The sequence below is a fragment of the Balaenoptera borealis genome, assembly GCF_965194805.1.
Source record: "Balaenoptera borealis genome assembly, chromosome: X".
NCBI lineage: Eukaryota > Metazoa > Chordata > Mammalia > Artiodactyla > Balaenopteridae > Balaenoptera > Balaenoptera borealis.
In genome coordinates, this window is record NC_138881.1 from 9,281,849 (window position 1) to 9,298,455 (window position 16,607).

General features: G+C 44.4%; 1 protein-coding gene across 3 annotated transcripts in view; it reads right to left on the reverse strand.

Moving 5' to 3' along the window:
- Window positions 1-13,975, reverse strand: part of ARHGAP6 (Rho GTPase activating protein 6) — a 491,169-nt gene extending 477,194 nt beyond the window's left edge. For 2 of the 3 annotated variants that reach the window (XM_082375536.1, XM_082375531.1), the window contains exon 1: window positions 8,957-13,975. In XM_082375536.1, the coding sequence (XP_082231662.1) occupies window positions 8,957-9,535 (579 nt within the window). In that variant the 5' untranslated portion in view covers window positions 9,536-13,975. The remainder of the gene's footprint in view (window positions 1-8,956) is intronic. The other variant, XM_082375538.1, reaches the window with a different exon arrangement.
- Window positions 13,976-16,607: the final 2,632 nt, after the last annotated feature.

Below are 16,607 nucleotides of genomic sequence, written 5' to 3' on the forward strand. Positions count from 1 at the left end.
CAGACCTCCTTAGTCTTTGTATCAGCTTCCTATGGCAGCTGTGACAAACTATCACAAACATCATGGCTTAAAACAACACTCAGTTATTCTCTTACAGTCCTGGAGATCAGAAGTCTCGCTGGGCTAGGATCGAGATGTTGGCAGAGCTGCTGTCCTTCTGCAGATTCTAGGGGAGAATCTGTTGCCTTGCCTTTGCTAGCTTCTAGAGGCTGCCCTATTCCTTGGGTCATGGCTCCTTCCTCCATTTTCAAAGCCAAGAGAGTAGCATCTTCAAAATCAATCTCTGCGTGTGTGTCTCTGTCTCTCTCTGTCCCTCTGTCTCTCTCTCTCTCTCTCTCTCTCTCTCTTTCTACATCTGTCTGTCTGTCTCTCTCTCTGGCTGATTCTGTCCTCATATCTTCTTCTCTAACTCTGAACTTCCTGCCTCTTTCTTATAAGGATCCTTGTGATTACATTAGACTCACCCAGATAATCCAGGATCATCTCCCCATCTCAAGATCCTTAACTTAATTATATCTGCAAAGTCTCTTTTGCCATAAAAGGTAACATATCCATGGGTTCTGGGAATTAGGACATGGACATCCTTCTGGGGGGGCATTACTCTGTACCACAGTCCTCCTGTCATAGTGCCACAGCATTCTGAGGAAGTGCAGGGATTTATTTACTGGAAAGTGTTGCTTTCACAAACTGGTAAGCACCTTGTGGGGCCGTGCCTGTTTACTCTGCATACATTCCCCAGTGTCTACTGCATAGCCAGCACTTGATAAATATTTGATGACAACCTGGCTGAGTGGCCAGTTTGGTTTTGTTGGACAAGAATTCCTAGGGAAACGGGAGGAGGTCAGCTAAGATTATAGCGTGAAAGGCTTTGAAATGACTGGCTAAGCAGTTTGGATTTCATTCTGTACACACCGAGTCCCAGCAAAGGTTTTTACTCAGGGAGTTAACATGATTACAATTGTGTCTTTGGAGTAGAAAGCCCATAAGCCAGATGGGAAGAGGGGAAACTGAAGGCAGGGTGACCAAGCGGAAGGCCACAGCAAATGAGCACCCAAACTAGGCAGTGGCAATGAGAAGAAACAGCTGGAGAGAGATGTAAGACCTTGGACACATTCCTCTTCAAATCCTTTCTAGAATGGAGCAAATGAGAAGTAAACACAACAGGATTTGATAACTTATTGGAGACGACAGGAGAAAAAAAAAGGGGGGCGGGAAACTGAAGACATTCTGGCCTGGTAAAACTAAGCCGGCCTAAGAATGGTGACACCAACCAGAAATAAGGAATACGGAAAATGTAATGTGCTCAGAGGAAAGGGGGACTGATTTGTTCTGCTTCAGTCATGTAGACTAGGAGGAGTCCAGTGGGCATCGTGAGCAGATGTCTTGCAAGAAATCAGAAATAGATGTTAGGAGCTCAAGCACACAGAGTTACGAGTGTCCCCAAGAGGGATGATAGCTGAAGTCGCAAAAGTGAATGAGGTCATCAAGGGAGAATGATCTGAAGGGAAACACAGAACTGCAGGGATGCACGGGCGACAAGCACAGAGACAGAAGAGCAGGAAGAGACATTGCAGACTGAGAAGCAGGCAACGGGGAGGGAGCTGAGACTCTTCTGTGAGTGGTGGGGAAAGGGGGTGGGGGATGGTGCAGAGCAGTGCTGTCAGTTCTGCCCAGAAGTCCAGCCAAAGGAGGTCTAAGAAAGTCCTGGGATTTGGGCACCTTTGAGAAAATTGTTTCATTAAGTAATGGGGATAGAAAAAAGATTGCCAAGGTTCTAGATTTCATGGTTGCTTACTTTTTCCAGAAGTTTTGCAGTTAATATTGAGAGTCAAGAAGGATTTTAGGGTTGGTTCTGCCCTCAGCTTGTTGTCTGAGTTTGGGCTTAACCCTTTCAGTCCCTGTCTTTAACTGTAAAGTAAGGAGGTTGCAACTAGATGCTACCCAAGGTCCTTTTAGAGTCTAAAATTTGCTCTTGCCAACCCTCAAATCCCAAAATTCTGGTGGAAGCTCAGTTCAATCTGAGAAGAACTTGTCTTCATATTATTCTCTATTTAAGTTAAAAATTACCTTAGAGATTAATCTCCAAAATTTACAAGCAGCTCATGCAGCTCAATATCAAAAAAACAAACAACCCAATCCAAAAATGGGCAAAAGACCTAAATAGACATTTCTCCAAAGAAGATATACAGATTGCCAACAAACACATGAAAGAATGCTCAACATCATTAATCATTAGAGAAATGTAAATCAAAACTACAATGAGATATCACCTCACACCAGTCAGAATGGCCATCATCAAAAAATCTACAAACAATAAATGCTGGAGAGTGTGTGGAGAAAAAGGAACCCTCTTGCACTGTTGGTGGGAGTGTAAATTGATACAGCCACTATGGAGAACAGTATGGAGGTTCCTTAGAAAACTAAAAATAGAACTCCCATACGACCCAGCAATCCCACTACTGGGCATGTTCCCTGAGAAAACCATAATTCAAAAAGAGTCATGCACCACAATGTTCACTGCAGCTCTATTTACAGTCGGCAGAACATGGAAGCAACCTAAGTGTCCATCGACAGATGAATGGATAAAGAAGATGTGGCACATACACACAATGGAATATTACTCAGCCATAAAAAGAAACGAAATTGAGTTAGTTGTAGTGAGGTGGATGGACCTAGAGTCTGTCATACAGAGTGAAGTAAGTCAGAAAGAGAAAAACAAATACCGTATGCTAACACATATATATGGAATCTAAGAAAAAAAAAAAGATCATGAAGAACCAAGGGGCAGGACGGGAATAAAGACACAGACCTACTAGAGAATGGACTTGAGGACACGGGGAGGGGGAAGGGTAAGCTGGGACAAAGTGAGAGAGTGGCGTTGACATATATACACTACCAAATGTAAAATAGATAGCTAGTGGGAAGCAGCCACATAGCACAGGGAGATCAGCTCGGTGCTTTGTGACCACCTAGAGGGGTGGGATAGGGAGGGTGGGAGGGAGGGAGATGCAAGAGGGAAGAGATATGGGAACATATGTATATGTATAGCTGATTCACTTTGTTATAAAGCAGAAACTAACACACCATTGTAAAGCAATTATACTCCAATAAAGATGTTAAAAAAATTTTTTTAGTAAAAATAAAAATTACCTTAGAAATGAATTGTAGCAGAGAAATACTCCAAGAGAAAGCATATGAAAACTGAATAACTAGTTTCCTAAGTTATAAATTCTTAGGCCATTATGCTGATTTCAGACATAATTCCTTGTAAAATGCCCTTTGTCAATTTCCTGTTTGAAGCTGCCTTACTCTAATTACTTCCTCTTTGGTGACATGCGTGAGCCTCTATTTTTAATCACAACATTCCTCTCTGCCCATGTTTTAAATTTTAATTCCAGTTTCTGTCATTACATATTTACAATTCAATTCTTTCTTACACATATATTGAGACACACCATATTTTTTTCCTATCCTCAATACCTTTCAAAAAGGTACTTTTTCCAATTCAAAGTCTTGGTTGACATATACCAGGAAAAAAGAAAAAAATGACAGAGTAAAGCTAGAAACATGAGAGCAAATGGTACCGGAAAGCAAAACCTAGAATTCAGTTTCTTGTATAAAGTAATAAATTATATAGCGTTTCTCAACCTCGGTGCTATTGAAAATCTGAGCAGGATAATTATTTGTTGTGGCGGTCTGTCCCGTGCACTGCAGAATGATTAGCAGTATCCCTGGCCTCTATCCATCAGATGCCGGTAGCACACACCCCCTGCCTCAACTCTGGCAATCGAAAACGCCAACAGGTATTGCCAAATGTGTCCAGGCTGCAAACACCCCTTGGTTGAAAACCAACGGTCTATAGACACCAACCTATTCGAAGTAGTTCAACAGTGCAAGAAAACAATTTGCTAAAGTGGAAAAGTAAGAAATACAGAAGTATTATGTTTCTATGGCAACCCCCATTTGTTTGCAGGATGCTTGGCATGGTTTCCCCATGCCTACCTCCTCTGAGTATCTGTCCTCCTGCTTGTTTCACGCTACTGATGCATGGCCCCCACAGACACTAGAGTGATCTCTCTAAAACACATATCCAGTCTTGTTACACACTCAGGCTTAAAAATCACCAATTTATCCCATTCTCCACCGCAGGGTTTCTCAGCCTGGGCACTATTGACATTGAGGGCCAGATAATTCTTTGTTGTGGGCGCTGTCCTGTGCCTAGTAGAGTGTTTAGCAGCGTCCCTGGGTTCTCCCCCACTAGATGCCACTAGCACCTCCCCTGTTAGTAGGCAGAATAATGTCCCACCAAAGATATCCACGTCCTAATCTCTGGAACCTGTGAATATGTTAGCTTACACGGCAAGGGGGAATTAAGGCTGCAGGTAGAATTAAAGGTTGCTAATCAACTGACCTTAAAACAATGAGATTGCACAGGGAGATCAGCTCGGTGCTTTGTGACCACCTAGAGGGGTGGGATCGGGAGGTTGGGAGGGAGCCGCAAGAGGGAGGAGATATGGGGATATATGTATGCATATAGCTGATTCACTGTGTTATACAGCAAAAGCTAACACACCGTTGTCAAGCAGTTATACTCCAATAAAGATGTTAAAAAGAAATGAGATTATCTTGGATTATCCAGGTGAGTCCTATGTAATCACAAGCATCCTTAACAGAGTCTGAGGAAGAAATGACTGGAAGAAGAGTCAAAGAGATGCAACATGGCTGGCATTGAAGATGGAGGAAGGGGGACACTGGAAAAGCAAAGGAAACAGACCCTAGCGCCTTCAGAAGGAACATAGCTCTGCCAACACCTTGACTTTAGCCCAAGGAGACCTATTTCAGACTTCTGACCTCCACAAGTATAAGATAATAAATTTGTGTTGCTCTAACCCATATGTTTGGGGTAATTTGTTACAGCTGCAAAATGAAGCTAATACATCACCACCCCCAGTTGTGACAACCAAAACTGTCTTTGGACATTGCTAAATGTCCCCTGGGAACAAAACTGTCTCCAGGTTGAGAACCACTTCTCTACAAAACAGAGTCCAAACTCCTGAGACATGCACAGTGGGGCTCTTCATAATTAATGCTACCCAACCTGTTGAATACTATTATCCAACACACAGTGAGATACAGCCTATGCTCCAGGCACACCAAACTTCTAACTTCAAAAACACTCTATCAATACATCCTTTCACTTCCCTGCAGATTTGATGTCAAGAGGTGCTTTGGTCCTCCTGCCATTTTTACCTGAGCCTATAGTTACTTATTATTCCACAAACAGGTGTCTAATTTCTGGTTTCATTAGGTTGTTATATAAAAAGCCATGTGGTTGCTACATACATTAAACTGCAGACATCTTAACCTCCTCCTCCAAACAAATTATTGCACTTAAGCCCCTCTAAGTCCTCTTTGTTGGAAACTCTAGCGTCACCAACACCTCTGTGCCTTTGCAGGTCCACTCCTTCCTATTTCATCAAGGAATCACTTCCCTTCTTCTTCTTATAAGTGGCAGTCACCCTTGAAGATCAAGTTCAAATGTTCTCTGCACAGTGAAGCCTTTCAAGACTCCTCAAAGCACGGTGAATCGCATCCCCCAGTCCCTCATTGTGCTGACCCTTCTGCACTGCAGCTATTGGTTGACTCATCCATCCTCCTCCTTAGACTCTTTAAGGGGTGACACCATATTTTAGCCTCTCGGCATTCCTGGTACATAGAGAAATGCTTGTGCTCAAGAAGTTCTTGGGGCGTAAATGAAGAAAAGAAGTCATGAAGAGAGAAATAATTTTAGTTATGGGTTATCGAGGCTGGCAAACTCTATGTCAGCTATGAGCATAATCTCAGCTCTGATCCAAAAGAATTAGGAGAACCCCAGAGTTAGAATGAGACCTTACTCCCTTGTTTATGATCTGAGTCAAGGACAGAGCCTGGCTGCTAAGAACAAAGTTGAGAAGTATATACCAATTGTGTTACCATGTACCATTTATCCCTTTGTCTTCTCCCTTTTTCTACTCAATAGATATTCTACCCAGCATGTCCATGAATCAGATTTTGTTAAAGCAATCCTAAAACACACAGTAAGGAAATGTTGAGTTGTAGCTGACTTTGTCTAACACCTCCTGGTTTTAGGCCATAAAAATGCCATTTGTGAGCTCTGAGTGAGCACAGGGCATAGAGCTACAGGCATTTATGCGAGTTGTGGGAGCAGGAGCCCTTGTACGAACAATTTAGTTTAAAACCAGAGAATCTGCTGAAAGAACTAAGTAGAAATGGATGTGATCCACTACTGGCTACACCTGAATGAAGGTGAATTCTCAGGTTTGCCTATGGATTCAATGGAAGAGAAACTGAAAAGTTGAATAAACCATAAGAGATCCGCGGAATCTGCAGGCAACACTCAAGAGGGATCCACATGCTTTTGGAATGGGAAGACGTCCCCAAGGAAACTTTCTGCCAGCTGAAAGCACTCTGTGGGCAGTCAAGATGGCCATGATGAGGGGGGCTACATTCAACTCACTGGTGTAGTAGTTCTCAACTGGGGCAGTTTTGACCCTCAGAGGACATCCAGCAGTGCCTGCAGACACTTTTCATTGTCACACTGGTGGGGAGGCTGCTATTCGCATCTAGTGGGTAGAGGCCCAGGATGCTGCTGAACATCCTACAATGCACAGGACGGTGCCCAAGGCAAAGAATCGTTCAGCCACAACTGTCAATAGTGCAGAGGCAGAGAAATCCTGAACCAGAGCAACCAAGAAAAGCCTAAGAACCAATTCTGTACGATCCAAATCTCCCCTCCAGGGCCCATAAGTAACCTTGCAAGGTGTTCATCTGCTGGACTTTTGACATCATTAGTAAAGATTCTCTTTTAGGACAAAGGACCTAGCTTGCTTTCAAACGAGAAGGACAAGCAGTGCTCAATAGGATGAATTTCCTTGGTTTTTGAGAGGGTTCCAGGGCATTAAACCTTTGAAAGGTAATCCAAGCCATTAAATTCCAGACCCCGGGGTTATGTTAGGATATCTGGGACTCTATTAAACAAAACCAGCCTTGGACCTTCATGCCAGGATTCCATCCAGTCATTCCATGTCTGCCTCAAGAATAAAGGGATTACACACACACGCACACACACACACGAACATTTTATGAGAAAATGTTGTTCTTTTGCTAGATGGCTATGTACTTAGTTTTAACCACTGCAAAAGAGGTGAAAGTCATGGTAGGTTAGCTTGCAGACTGCCCCAACACTGCACAGAACAGTTTGAAGCCACCCAGTATTGATGAAGTTCAGATACTTGTCCATTGATTATGAAATTTTAATGGATAAGAAGAAAATTTCTAACCAGTTGTGATCATCTACAGTAGACTGCCTTTCGGTCATAAGAGCAACAAACAGCATCTATATACTATATTCCAAGTATGTACAGTTGCTAAGAAAAAGCAGAGACATTCTTAGTGATGTAATTGGTTTAAACATGAATGTCAGTGGCTATCCAGTCCAAGAACTTGGCTTGCTTTTGCATTTCTCTCTCTTTCTCTCAACTCCTACAGATTAATCAGATAACGTGTGCTTCTGATATAGAGAAGGAATCCAGGCCCTTCTAAAGACCAACAGAAATTCAATATTTAGATTCTTGACCCTCTTTCTAATGCTAAGTTCCCTGGTTTGGAGAGAATCTCTTGCTCTCCTACTGGACTTTTCTCTCTACTGCCTATCTTCCTCAAGAAAATGGGCAGAACAGTCAGCAGTGTTTGTTAGTTTTTGTAATCCATGCTCCCCACTCAACAGCAGCAGTTACTTTGACACAGTAACTAATATTTTACTAATATGTGATACGAGTATTTCTGATAAATACTGCTGATTTTTCTAAGGCAGTCTAATAAAAGCCAAAATTTCACAGTCATCTCATGTTAACAGAGCAAGGTATGATGTTGGATACTATTTTCTAGCTGTTTTTCTTGGTTGTGTTTCCTTTATTTAGTCTAAATTTCCAGCAATTACATGGTATTTCATTTCATTTCTGTAATTCTAACTGTACTTTAAAACATTTAATTACAGTGGATGGAATCTCTCCTTATAGAAACAGATCCAAGGCAAATCTATAGAGTTTGTGGACTGAAAGAGATTAGGAGTTGTTCATTTTTAAAACAACTAGTATTTATTCTCTAAAAGCATGCAGCTTTCCAAGTACCCATCAACCACAGTTTCCCATTAGCTCTGTTCTCCATTCTTCTAAACCAGAGAGCAAACGTTTTTAAAGGTACCAAATACCTCCCTCTGAGTTCTCTATTTACTAACGATTCCTGATTCATGTGTATTTCACTAACTACTAGTAGCCCTTAGTGGAATTTGGGCATATTTCCATGATCTTTCATAGCCTTAAGCAGAGATTTTTTTTTTTTTTCTCCAGGATTAAACTAGTACTCAGTACCATAGCTCTCTGAAAGCAGACCTTTAGGGAGAAGAAAAGATCAAAACTAGAGAATTCTAGTAGTTACTCCCCCAAACACACAGACCTACACACACACATATCAACACCCTCAAGAATAATGTTCCTGAATTCTCTGTAAAACAACCAGATGGCAGAAACATTTCAAAATATATTTCCTCCAATCCTGATAAACAGCTTGGAAATAGATCATGTGAGTTCCAAAAAAATATCAACATTGGGTGAAGGGATAAGATGACCCTTGGAAATCACCTGCAGCGCAAAAAGGAAAGCACCTCTTCCTCTAGCTCCTACCACTGCTCCAAAGTGGAGCCAAGAAGTCCTAACGAGACACGTGTGGGTGGCCACTAGGGACGTCCCATTTGCAGACACCATTTAACCAGCCAAAGAGGAACAGCCACACCAGGAAAACCCCGCAGTGGGTCCCTGGCTCTGTAAATGAGAAGGAATTAAAGAACTGCCCAGGTGTCCAGCCTTGGGCCATGAGGACACGAGGCACCGGACCCTACCTCGGACTTCCACACGACATAGGGTTGGCCGTGGCTGTCGGGTGGGGACTGGAACTTTCTTTGCTGGAGCCACCTCCTGGGAGAAGCGAAGATGCCGTTGGGGCCTCCCCCGGAGGAGCAGAGGATGGTGCTGCGGCCACTGCCCGGCCCGGCTAGGACTGAAGGCAGGTCCCATACCATGCTCTTCTTGAGGCCGCTGCGACCAAGGGGGACCTCATAGTCAAAGTGGAAGCTGCCAGAAGGTGACTTCTCCAGAGGGGTGCTGGGTGTGGAGAAGGACGAGCAGAGGGGTCTAGGGGACGGGAGGCGGTTGGCCCGGGGAGGCGGGCCCCGGGGAGAGGACGCCAAGCGAGAGCCGAGACCCTCGGCCAGGGACAGCGGGGAGCAGACGCGGCCCCCGGTGGCCCCCCGCGAGCCGCCCTCTGAGCCCGCCTCGCCCCCGCAGCCGCCGATCAGAGCCGGGTCCAGGCTGCGGGTCTGGCGAAGCTTCCTCTTGGAGAAGCCCTTGGCCGAGGCCGCGCTGCCCGAGGCCGGCGAGGAGCAGGAGAAGACACTGTGGAGGAGGCTCTGCGCGGACATCTCGGCGGGGCTGTGCCTGAGGGCCACCCTCTTCCAGCTCTCGGAACTGCTAGCGCTTTGGGGCGCAGAAAGCAAGGGGGCTCAGGCGAGGCTGCCAGGCGGGGTCGGGCCAAGGCTCGCCGAGGCCGGTGGAGGGCAGTTCCCGGCTCACGCGCCACCAGCGCGCTCCAAGTGCCCCGGCGGGGGCAGAAGCAGGAGATTCATCACCAGCCTTCTAGGAAAAGGGGTGAGGAGGGAGGGCTCCTTCGGTCGCCAGAACCTTCTCCCAGAGCCTAAGTCACGAAAAGGGTAAGGAAGAGGAGGAGGAAGGTCAGGCGCTCGCTGGGTTCCCAGCTCCGGCGGCCAACGCCACTCCCCCTTCCCAGCTGAGGCAGGAGATGCCGCGCTCCCGCTCCCAGGCTCTGGACAGCCTCGATGTCTCCAGCAAGCTCCTCCTCGCGCCCTAAGGACGGTCCCGAGGGCTGGGGAGGAGGCCTCCTGGGCGTGCGCCCAGGGCGCGTCCCTCGCGCTCTCGGCGCAGTGAGAGGGACTTCCTCCTCCCGCGCTGGAGCTGGGCACCCGGGCTGCGCCCCCGTGCACCGTCGCCGTATCCGGGCCTCTGAAGCTACGCGTCTGGTCGCCACTTGGCTGCTGCGCCCACTCCTCTGACTGGCTAGGCGCAAGAGTGTCTCCAAGCTCCAGGTTCCCCCGAGGTGCCGGTCTCGCTACAAAGTGGGGACACGGAGCGCGCAGCGCCCAGGGCCTTCCAAGGGCTGAGCGGCTAGGGTGGGAGAGAATTCCCAGCTGCGCTCAGGGAGCTAAGGGGACAACCACAGGGTCGGCTGTCCATGACCCGCCGGAGAGGGGCTCTTGATATTCTCAGCCCAGCCTTGGGCCCAGGGCAGGCGCGGAGATGTCCCCGCACGCTCGCGCTAGAGGCAGCGGGAAGGGGGCGGCCCGGACGGGTAGGGCGGGAGGGAAGCCAGGTCTGGAGCTGGGGCGGAGCCAGGAGCAGGAGAAAGCAGAACGTGGAGTTTTCCAGGCACCAAACCTGGGAGCGGCGCAGAGAGAGCACCGCTCACCACCGGTACCGGGTCTCCTGGGGAGAAAGCCCCAAGGACGGAAGTGCGGACCTTCTCCCCCGTCTCCCCTCCCCCAAATCGAAGGGGGCGCCAGCTCCGCTCACGTTTCTGGAAAGGAAGGGAAGTGTCAGATTGCACCCCACCCACTGGTGTCAGATGGATAGCCCGAGACGGCTGCTCTGAAGTTGGAGATAAATCTCCTGCCTTCCTTTTCTCCGCCCTGCTGTTTTTGTTTTTTAAAAGGGAGGATAGAGATTCAGTTCAAATGTAGTGGCTGCCGATGAATGGGCTGGAGCTGGGGACCTACTAAGAAAAGGAGGGGAAGGGGGAGGGGTCCTCGCCATGTAAGGGTCGTGCAGTAACTGTACTCGAGGAGGAGGGGTGAGTGAGGCCGAGCAGGGGGCAGGCGCCCGGCGCAGCGTCAGCCCAAAGGCTGCGGAGATTGGCGCTCACAAAGCGATCGGTCTCCGGGTTCTGCTGTGGGACGCCTTTGGGCGCAGCGCGCAGCGGCCTCATTCCTGGGAAGCTGGAAAACGCTGGCGATGTCAATGTTCCCTGCTTGAAAACAAGCCTGGGAGCACCTTCCCCCGCTACTGTCCCACCCCTAGAATCTATAAAGCGCGAAGCCTCGCCCGCTTCTCGGAGGGCTTTTTGACGTAACATTTAAGTTTTGCGACGCATCTCACAACCATCTCAGCAGTGGAGCAGAGAGAATGTTGGAAATGCCTGCGTACTTTATTTAACTGTGTTCGTGTGTCCTCTTTTACCACTTCTGGGTGAAGAGAACTTTATACAAATGTAAAGGTGACTTTCTTTTACCATTACTTTTATTAAAGAAAAAAAAACTTACAGTGAACTTATAAATACAAGTGTTTGACACAAACATTCGCCGTGTTGCGTATAACATCAGAATTGTCCAACTTTGATTTTGGAAGGCTTGTTTCATTCCCTATAAAATTTTCAGGGGGAAATTTAATGTCTTTCTCTTCTTAAAAAACGTGTTCGACGGTCCTAGGTATTTGACTGTCTAGGAGGGGTCACGTCATGAAATCTAATTAACAGAAGAATTCGATACCTCCATAAAGGGCTTCATTCGGACCCCAGGATCTCTGACCTACCCGTTTTTGTAAACGCAGCGGAACCCACTGCGCTCAGGGAGTTCCCTCCTGTAACTTTATGACCTATCTGCTGCCACAAGACAAAAATGAGATACAAATTTCCCACCACCCTCAATGCCGCCCATCTCTTCTCACCCTGAAACATAAGTACTCTTTTCAGTGGCTGACGATTAGATGTGCTGTGGAGAGACACAGCCTGTAAAATTGCTTACTTTCCTGCATGACTACACACGCCAAATTACATTTGGGGGATTGTTGTCATTTGCTTCCTTCCCTCCTCAAACAAGTCACAGTAGAAGTAAAAGAGGGCGGGTCTTGCCTGCCCTTTCCTTAGTTAACAATATCATGTAACTTGTCACTAGTAAACATTTAATGTCTCTACCATTTGGATACCAGTGCATGGAACTGGTTATGCTTCATTGGATTTTGGTATTTGGAGTAGATGGTTAGCAAAGTCACACGTCACAGGACCACTTACAACTCAGGTGGTTAAGCAAATGTAATTTATAATTTATATATGTGCTATTTCTCTAAGCCCAAAAGATGACCATGGGGTTGAAAATGCAACCCTGCCACAATGACGTAGGGCTAATAAGAATACCCTCCAGGCAGGAAGTCACACATGCTTGGTCATGGATATTGGGGAGCCAGTGAGCAGAGGCTTAGAGCAAACGCATCCAGTTCATTCATCATCTTATTTCCAACAGGTCCTGACTCTCCATTAGCCTGGAGCTTGCCTCAGCATAGGGAATAATGAATAAATTGCTTTGAATATCCATAAAGTTAAGCTCTGGCTCCTTTTTAAAAACCCGGTGTAAGTATATATGCTTTTAAAACACACGGGGAAAATGTAATGGCACTTCTGGAAAGAAAGATTTTATAAGAAAATTATTTGGATTTTTAAAATGGTATTTTTAAAACTATTGTGATTTCCAATCTGACTGCTATTAGGCTTATTTTGCAGTCATTTTGGTGTATGGCTTATTTATGCATTCCTAGTTAGGGCATCCTATTTTACTGTTGTTTGTTATATAATCCCTTTGCTTATACAGACCCAGCTCACACTGGCCTTTCTGACTGACTGCCATTTTATGCCAGACTTGATTAAGGAAGGTCTGGGTTTCATTTACCAATTTCAAAAATGACTGGTTTTGTTATGTTGATCCCCAGAATCTTTCTTACAATTCATCAGCCTGCTTCAGAAGCAATATAACTGGTAGTTTAGAAATAGATGGTTTTGAATGCATATACTTTAAAAATCAGGTGTCTAAGACTTTGCTCCTTTATTAGGGCATTTGATGTTGAAAAGTAGTGTCCATATTTGTTTTTGGTTTTGTTTTTTTCCTCAGAGCCGAAGTTAATCAAAGCCTAAGGATACCTTTTATTAAAGGGCAGAACAGTGTGTTCACTGTTCCTTCCCTGTTGTAATTATCCTAGAAACTCAGGATAAAAAATATATCTATTCCATCTGGTCATGGCACAAGAATATTCTAATGAAAGTTCTACAGACCTTGACATCAAGGTATCCTCTTATCAAGGATCCTCGAAAATTCATCAGTGTTCTTTCTATTCCCTTGAGACACTGTTCTACAAACACATACATCTTACTACCAAAGAATATATTCTGCTAAACCTAAATTTCCCTTTTCTTAACTTTATCCCTTGAAATTTTTCTTATCTCCAGCCAAAATTCCTCTTTCCCCTTGGTGTCTAGACCCTCAAGCTATCTGTAGATTTCTATCATGCCCCTTGGGTCTGACTTTGTGGTTTGGCTATACTATAAAGTTCATATTTTGCTTTAAAACCATCATTGTAGATGATCTCCTCTGGACTGCCTCCAGTTGCTTATTTCTTTATAGTCCTGAGGTCCAATATTCCAGGTTAGGGCATCCTATTTTACCCTTGTTTGTTATATAATCCCATTGCTTATATAGTCCCAAATCACATTGAACTTCCTGATTGACTGCCATATAATATTTCAGACCTCTATCTGATTGGCTCCCAAGTCAGGCAACATCACTGATTTTTGTTTCATCCTGCCCATGTCTCTCAAACTGATTGTGATCCCTCTGATATCATTTCTACATTCTTAGTGGTATCTGGGGTAAACAATTCACAGCATCTCACTCTCCCACAGAAGAAGTCAAAGGTTCTGCCTCCAAGCTACTGAAACATGAAAAGGAGGACATGATTTTAATCTGTGTGATGTGGAATATATGAGAAACGGGTGGAGAACTTTTACAGGATTTAAGAATTCTAATTACATTTGGGCTTCCGTGGTGGCGCAGTGGTTGAGAGTCCGCCTGCCAATGCAGGGGACACGGGTTCGAGCCCTGGTCTGGGAAGATCCCACATGCCGCGGAGCAACTGGGCCCGTGAGCCACGATTACTGAGCCTGCGCGTCGGAAGCCTGTGCTCCGCAACAAGATAGACCGCGACAGTGAGAGGCCCGCGCACCGCGATGAAGAGTGGCCCCCGCTTGCCGCAACTAGAGAAAGCCCTCGCACAGAAACGAAGACCCAACACAGCCAAAAATAAAATAAATAAATAAATAATTAAAAAAAAAAGAATTCTAATTACATTAAATAGCAATAGTGTCCCATGCCTAAATTACTTCTTGATTATAAGCTAGGAATTTTTTGCAGCTGAACCAAGAGTGTTTCTTTAAATTCCTATCCTAGGATCTCCCTGAACGAATATAATAGCCAAGAACTTAAATTACAAATGACAGATAACAGTGGAGGTAAATTTCAAGTCGCAGGATAATCCTGTATGAGTAAGATTAGCAAAAACTCACTTTGTTAAACACCAACCCAGCACTGAGGAACACTGATCACTTTCCAAAGACGGAAATGGTGCCATAGTTATTCTCTAGATGGTGAATATAATGATTTGCAAGATAAAAGGGTATTTGAGAGATTGAGTCCTAACTGGTACTGTGATGTGAAAAGACTAAGATATAAGTTCAACTCTCTACCTTAGAGAACAATTTAATATTATAATACCTAAAGAAATATCCAGAAAAAAAAATATTTATGCCAACACTAAAGGGAAAAAGCACCAAACATGTCCATACCATTTGGCAACTCGAATTTAGTGTTGTATTCAAGATTATCTACTCAAACAGCTTGGTCCTAACCCTTCAATCAATTGTTAATATAACAATATAAGAACAACTAACACTTGTTGGAACTTCCTATATGGCAGGCACTGGGCTGAAAATATGCATGCACTATCCAAATCAACAGATACACACACACACACACACACACACACACACACACACACACACACACACACACAGAGAGAGAGAGAGAGAGAGAAAGAGCGCTATAATACTTAACCCCCGGTTCTACAGATGAAGAAAACCAAGATCTAGAAGCATCTAAACCCCTAGTTAAGTGGCTAGTATTCAGATCCATGTGATCTAACCTTGACTTCTAACTCTTGCAGGACTAGAATTGCAGATTAAGAAGCCATTCCATTTGGAAGTGCTTTGGGACCATGTCTGAATGGATTTCAATCTGTTGATTTCTTATCTAGCTGTGTGACCTTGAGCACATCACTTCACAACTCTCATCCTCACTTCCCAGTCTACGAAATCATGTTCACTTCAGAAGGCTGTCGAGATGAGTAAAGGACCTCATGTATGCAGCATGCTTAGCACAGAGCATCCTGGAGAGAACAAGCACAGTGATGGGAGTTATTACTATAATCTATACAAAATCAATAATTTTAAAATTACTTTACGAATCCAGCTACACTAAATGACCATCCCTAATGCGAGTTCACCTGGTCTTACACCCAAAAGATCTAGTCAAACCTTTCTAATTTGCTAATGAATCCTTTGTTTAAAACTGTTTGTAAAAGGCCCGTGGTCGACCCAGTAAATGGTCTAGCTGGGATTTTCACCACCCTCCCCAAGTTTTAGAGGTGTTGTCAATACCAACTAAATAATACCAATATGTTCTTTCAAGGCAAGGCACTTTTTTGAGTCAAGTGAAAGTTTGGGATCCTCTATATTCAGATCAGCGTGTAGAAAATTTTTGCCCTCTGTTACGTTTATATACCAACAGGTCAGTTTTTTGACTCAATATTTTGGATCAGTTTCACATTTCCCAGAATTGGAACCATGAACTCTCTCTTTAAAGCAGGCACCAAGTTGAGGTTTTCATACTCATCTAGTTAACCTCAAGATCTGTGACAATTTCTTCTGGTACTATATTCAGAAACCTAAATGACTATTCTTATTCGTATTTCTCACTTTCCCCCTACTTTGTGTGTCTAATTCCACCATCCCTTACCAATTATGAACTTAAAAAAAAGCAAAATCAATGGAGAGAAAAAAAGTCCTGTTTCTGTGTTAGCACCTACAATGAACACGCAAAAAGCCACTTGCAACACCATTCATTCTCTCATTTTCTGTGCAAATATTAGCAACGTCTTCTATGTTTTCTAGTGTTTCATCTTTATCTTCTCAACTTTACAAAGCAGTTTTGCATACACACATTGTTCTACCCTATTACTTGTTTATTTTTCTAGCTGGTATGAGTACAGTATTTCTAAATATCAACTCTTCTGTTTTCAGGATACTCATTAATGAGGCAGGTAAAAAGCAAGGTTGTATAAAAATCTTAAGCCAGGTTGCAGTTTAGATGTGCATAGCAGAGTTTCAGGGACCAAAGCATGAAACAAACAATTGTTGTTTACCTGCAGCCAGCATTTGAAAGAGTCTTCCAACACTAAATCCGAAATATGTGACCATCATCACTTTTGTTTTTGGCTTTGAAACTTGATCTCAAGAGATTTTTAATAATAATACAAGTTGGCTGACAACCAAATTTAATTTCGGTTTATAAACATTTTTGAACATGCGTTTTGTGCCAGTGGCAT